The sequence below is a fragment of the Barbatula barbatula genome, assembly GCF_947034865.1.
Source record: "Barbatula barbatula genome assembly, chromosome: 5".
Taxonomy (NCBI): Eukaryota; Metazoa; Chordata; class Actinopteri; order Cypriniformes; family Nemacheilidae; genus Barbatula; species Barbatula barbatula.
Window position 1 is genome coordinate 7,496,250 of NC_136769.1, and position 5,834 is coordinate 7,502,083.

A 5,834-nucleotide genomic window follows, 5' to 3' on the forward strand; every position below is an offset into this window, starting at 1 on the left:
CTGCCGAATGACAATAGGAGAAAGACTTGTTTAAAGAGAAGCGGTGATTAATGATTTTTCTGTATAATTCTCACATTTTTCTTAAGGTCCGTGTCTGCAAATAATGGCGGTGAACTTTTGAGGCCCTCAAAAGAAATCTGTTCACTCCTATTCAAACCACCGTTGCACAGAGCTCTTTTTCTAAGACATAAGTCAAGCAATAATAGAATTCCAAGGTGCCTACAGATGCCACACGCAAATTTAGTTTTAGAGTGCCTTTCAAGGGGAGATAAATGCTCTGAATGTCACATTTATTTTTAAGATTAGGGTTCGAAACACAAATACAAAAGATACCAAATGGTCATGTGTAAAAAAAGTTTATTTAGCCTTGTTACGTTTCTTTCTTAATATTCACTCTAAATAAACTGCGGCTGACTATATGCATTTATCTGTTTTAATTCGAGTACTATCTTGATATGATTTCATATCACTGACTCGCAGTTTTGCGTTTGGAACCGTTTGACGTTAAATCCAGAGAGCATTTCATAAATGAAGGGAGCGAACAGACAAATGACTCGAGCAAGCTGTGTGGCGAAAAGGCCCCTCTGATATCAACTAGCAAGTAATAGAAAATCTTCTTGGTCCCACGGAATGTAGCAGGCCAATTTAAGGCCATACTTTTGTGTAAAGTTCAACGCCAGCAAACGGAATGTTATTTTCTTCGGCTCTATATTTTCAATACCTGCTCTGAGAAAAGAAAATGAAAATTAATACAAGGGCTGCTCCTTCCAAAAGAAGCCATTTGTCTTCTTGATTATCTATTTGGTTGTCAGGGTTTGAGCTATGGCACCGATCCGCTCCTTTGTAATATAAAAAACACACAGCTTGCGCTGGCAAACACTCGCGAAACTGTTGTGCAAGAATTACACTCATTAAAGCATTAAAAGCCCACGGGCCGAGAAACTATTTAACTTCTGCTTTTTTTCAAACGAGGATCCATATTGTAGGCGCATCCACGGCGTCGGTGAACAGCGGGTTTGTGCACCGTTAAATTAAGGAGAGGTGAGACAGAAAACAAGGGTTTTGTGATTTAGAATAAGATTACAAGGCGTAATGTACCAGGATTACTCGCAATGCAGCGATATAAATCAAAAGACCGATATGCAGTGATTTTCAGGACAGGCGAGTGTTACAAGCCTAACGAAAGTAATGCCAAGTCAAATGTACTTATTTCGTTTTTTCACAAAATTGACAATGGTATCAAATAATAAAGAATGTGCATTTTAAGACATATTTGACTCAAGAATCCACAAAAAGACATGACACACGAGAAATCTTATACTTTTCTGCCATTTATTAAATTTCTAGAGCTATTTACATGTAACAAATGTAAACAGTGAAGGGTTTAAGCAGAAAAGAAACGAACAAACATTTAAGAGGGCAAATTTACAATTCATCAGTAAGAAAACTGATATTTGGAATGTAAAAAAATAATATTACTCAACGTAGCACAACGAGAAAACAGAAAAGACGAACAGAAAAGGAAAGCGAATAATGGTATGTGTGCATATCTATAGACAACAAAGGAAGACGATAGTGACATCATAAAAATAAACGAAAATATATTGTATGCACTCATGCAATATACGCACTTTTTCTCTATACAACCCTGGCCACACTTAAATTACATTTAAACTTACAAACAAATGCTGTTTACTTATTGCAGATATTTGCTATTAAGTCAAACGAATTAAAAATTATTACTTCATAAAACTAGACAAAAAAATACAATTGAGGTAATTCAAATAGTACTTAGCAGTGCTCTCAATAATATGCTTTGCGTTGTACCGATTTTGGTTATGCATTTCAAGCCGTCCAGCTTTATTCAGCTATTATATTATATTTAATTTGAATAACAACTAACCATTTCATTTATTGTACTAAAAATGAAATGCGCTAAATAGGCAGACATTTGAAACGTTGCGAGTGAAACGAGTCCCTGTATTTTTAATGAGCGACAAATGGACCACACACACAATAACTCTTACAGTCCCATAAGCATTGCATCCGAAATGCAAACAGTAAACGCAGGATAATGTAATGGCTACAAAATACAAAACTTCATATCAGTTTAAAAACATTGGGCTAGTTATGTTGAATCCATGGGAATAAAGGGAATTAGAAAAGGCTTCTTGACAAAACAGAGCGACTCATTTATTAAGCACAACGCTAGACGTCGAGGTAATGGGCAGGCCTACGGTTCATCCTTTGTACCACAGAGTAAACATGACAAATGGGGCCGAGTTTGGCGTGATTAAAGATGAACCGCGGATCCATCTTCACCAAAACTATCTGCCGCCTTCTGTTTTAATAAAAGGGTCGAGTGAGCAGGAGAGGCGTACGGGGTAAAAATGGGAACCAGACTGGGAGGGCAGCCCATCTACAGTAGCATTTGAGTTCGAGTCTGCACCCAGTATAGTATTTAAAAGATGACCATTTTCCTGCACCTCTTCCCCATAACGTCTTCGCATTTCATCCCTGCAATTAAAGAGAGTGCATTCGGGAAGAGTATGGAGACATAACGCTGCGACATCCACGCTCTTCTCCAGAAACTGAGATTTTATAATTGTGCGTGTTTTGGGTCACAGAGCAAGGCTATAGACTTGGTGGGAGTCCGCTAGATCGGTTCTGACTGCTGCCCAGTGTCGGGCCGCCGCTTGCATTCGTGCTGGCAGAGTTGCTGCGTATTTTGGTGTTGGGAAGCTTATGGTCCTTCTTCCACTTCATACGCCGGTTCTGAAACCAAATCTTAATCTGCCGTTCGGATAGGCATAGTGTATGGGCAATCTCCACCCTCCGTCTGCGGGTCAGATAGCGATTATAATGGAACTCTTTCTCCAGCTCCAGGACTTGCTGTCGCGTGTAGGCTGTGCGTGAGCGCTTGGGTTCACCCCCTGAATAGTTCGGGCTCACTGTTGGGATACAGAGAGCGACACGTTACAATAAGTCTAACACACGCACACACTCAAAAAAACACACACACAGATAAGTACACGCCAGTCCATTAACACTCACACGCAGAGACACATTCATTGAGATATTAATGTAATTATAAATCATGACGCAAGCTAGACTACACGGTGTTCAAAGATTCGACCACGCAAACATTTTAATGCTAATAAATAGAAAGAATAATGGTAACAATTATTTTTGGAAGAAATTATTGTAATTTGTTTTATCTGTTAGCTTGGAAAATAAATAATGACAGTGTATGACAAAACACCTGGGATATTCCCCTCACATTTAACAATTACAGGGTGAGGGAACAGCATAAACTCTACTCGGGCATTTTGTGTTATGTGACTTTCAAACGCCGCGTTGCCCCTTTTCACCGCTCTCCGTGGCAGTTCTTTAAGAACATGCACCAATTTGCTGAATAATTGTCTGGGTTAATAAAAGAGTCCGACTGTTTGCATTACCATTAATGTTGTATTATCGTCCTCATAAATATATACATTTTAGCTGCCATAAAACTTTGTCGCTAACAATAGTGAAGTGGCAATGGAAAGTATTAATCCATCCAACCACTTAAAATCAAATTACCTAAACATAAAACTTAACTCGTGGATTACACGAGGACTCATAAACCCTTCGCAGAAAGAAATCAGCAAGAGAAAGTTGCATAGACGCCGAAAGAGCTTAAAGAAGGAGTGCAATAAAAATTTATGGGGGATGTAATTATATTGCTCTGCAAACAGACGATCATAAATCTCTACCAAGGGCAACTTCATAAGGAGAGCAATAGATTTAACGTTACCGCCGGACATTCGGATTTTTAAAGTAGGTGAGATACGCGATTGTATTAGAAGTTTAGCGGAACTTACCGATGTTTACGTGGACTTTTTTCATCCAGGGGTATACCACGGGATCTTTTCTTGAGATGTCCGATGAAGTGTTTTGGCTAGTGGGAGTTTGACCGCAGGCAGGCGGAGGGCTTGGAGTCACCGAGTCGCAATGGTGGCTTGGTTCTGGGAGAGGGGTCGAGCGTGCGACTGTGGGTAGTACGTGACCTCGCGGTGAGATCGCCCCGGCCGGCTGTCCCGGACCCAGGCACGACGAATAGGGTGGGTCGGCGCAGACCGACCGCTGGTGGTAGATCGGCTCATGCTGAAACGAGGGGTCTTGCCTCTGGGCGCTGTAGTAGTCCGGAGAGTGACTGGGTAGGTAGTCGCTCTGGGAGTATTCCTCGCAGGGTGGAAATTTTGGGTCCACATAGTTGGAGTTGATCAAATAGGAACTCATGGCCATTAATTTCTTTGAATTGCACACAAAATATACTAAAATTTATATGTATCCCTTTAGTCGTTTTCCTGTTTCGTAGAACCCTCCTACTTTCTGTCAAGTGAACAAAGTTAAGAGTCCATGTGACATCGTCAGCCAATGAGAATCCACGCGGTCTTCGTGATTCCCGGATAAGGAAATGGGATTAGCCAGTTCGGACCGCGCTCATCAAATCACAAATCGGAATAGTCCAATATTCCATACTTTCACATACAGTGGTATGCGCTTGAAAGACGGTGAGAGAATCAAAACAATAACAAACGAAAGCAGATGTGAAGAAAAAACATGCTGGAATCTACCAAATGTAAGCAAGCATTTGGAAAGTCACGCCCCCAGTTCTCCTCAGTTTATCAGCACACCGAGAACATGACTGCCCTTGCTCAACGAACTGTTCATAGTTGGTTAACTGAAATACTCCTAATTTTTGGCTGGTGCTCATGAAAAGCGGTACCAGGGGAAAGTGATGCAAGGAGCTCGTCTCAGCCAAGCTTTTAAATGCATTCGCTAATAACGGTGAGAGAATGGTCGTGGCGTGAGCAGCGTGTCAGAGATGAATCTGGGCTTATTTTGGATCGATAGAAAATTCATCAACTAATTCAGGTTACAAAGCCCCCTAAATCACAACGGAGAACCTCTGCATTTAAACGAAGTCTTTAGTCATTCCCCTCCAAACAGAACGTTTATCGTGCACGCCAAATCTACACACCTTGAATAGTAATTCATATGCACAATTTTCTATTATCAGCATCAAATATTGCAGTGTTTAATTAAGGTAGCATTTTTTCCTTTAGCATTCAGATGATTACGAATCGGTGAGTTTACATGTGTACAAATACTGCCGTTCGTTTTAAATTCGTTAGATAATCACCTGTGTCAATGCTGTCCCCGTTAAATTTACGCCACAATATGCAGACAAAAATGGTTTGCAGTTCAAAGAAATGAAAAACTTTAAAACATCGTTCCATCGGGGATATTGCATTACAAAAAATCGTAATATTCCTGATCATTAGCAACCAAAAGCAGCAACCAGCTGCCATTTTCTTCGCCCGTTGAAGTTGAAATGTAGCCTATATATCAACTACATACTCCCCTAGATACGAATTTGTGACTGTGCGTCTGTTTACACAAATCCGGATCTACAGGGTATATATAGATGACAGGTATCCTCTTGACAGGTATTGAGAAAGGTTGCTCACCTTGACAGCGTCTTCTCAGTGTCAAGTTGTTGCACCTGGAACAGTCTGCCTCCACGGATATCAGCAATCTGTCTCGACACTTAATGGATTTTTGCTGCCTTTATAAACTTTGCTAATGATTTGTTGTAAACAACGACCATTTTCTTGTACATTTCTTCCCTGGATAGCAAGAACAAACAGCCCAAAAAAGGAAAATGTACAATGTTTCCGTGAAACACAGCTACTAATACTGACAATCCCATCTTGCCTCTTCAATGTGCCATGTAGAATACTTTCGTTTAAATAATGTGAAGATTAAGAAGTAAAATAGTGAAAAAT

At 40.3% G+C, this 5,834-nt stretch overlaps 1 protein-coding gene across 1 annotated transcript; it reads right to left on the reverse strand.

Moving 5' to 3' along the window:
- Positions 1-1,311: 1,311 nt before the first annotated feature.
- Positions 1,312-5,190, reverse strand: hoxb4a (homeobox B4a). The gene is made up of 2 exons (XM_079455826.1): positions 3,864-5,190; positions 1,312-2,951 (listed from the first exon to the last, which is right to left on the reverse strand). The coding sequence occupies exons 1-2, from the start codon at positions 4,285-4,287 to the stop codon at positions 2,635-2,637; spliced, it is 741 nt and encodes a 246-aa protein (XP_079311952.1). The 5' UTR covers positions 4,288-5,190; the 3' UTR covers positions 1,312-2,634.
- Between the last annotated feature and the right edge of the window lie 644 nt (positions 5,191-5,834).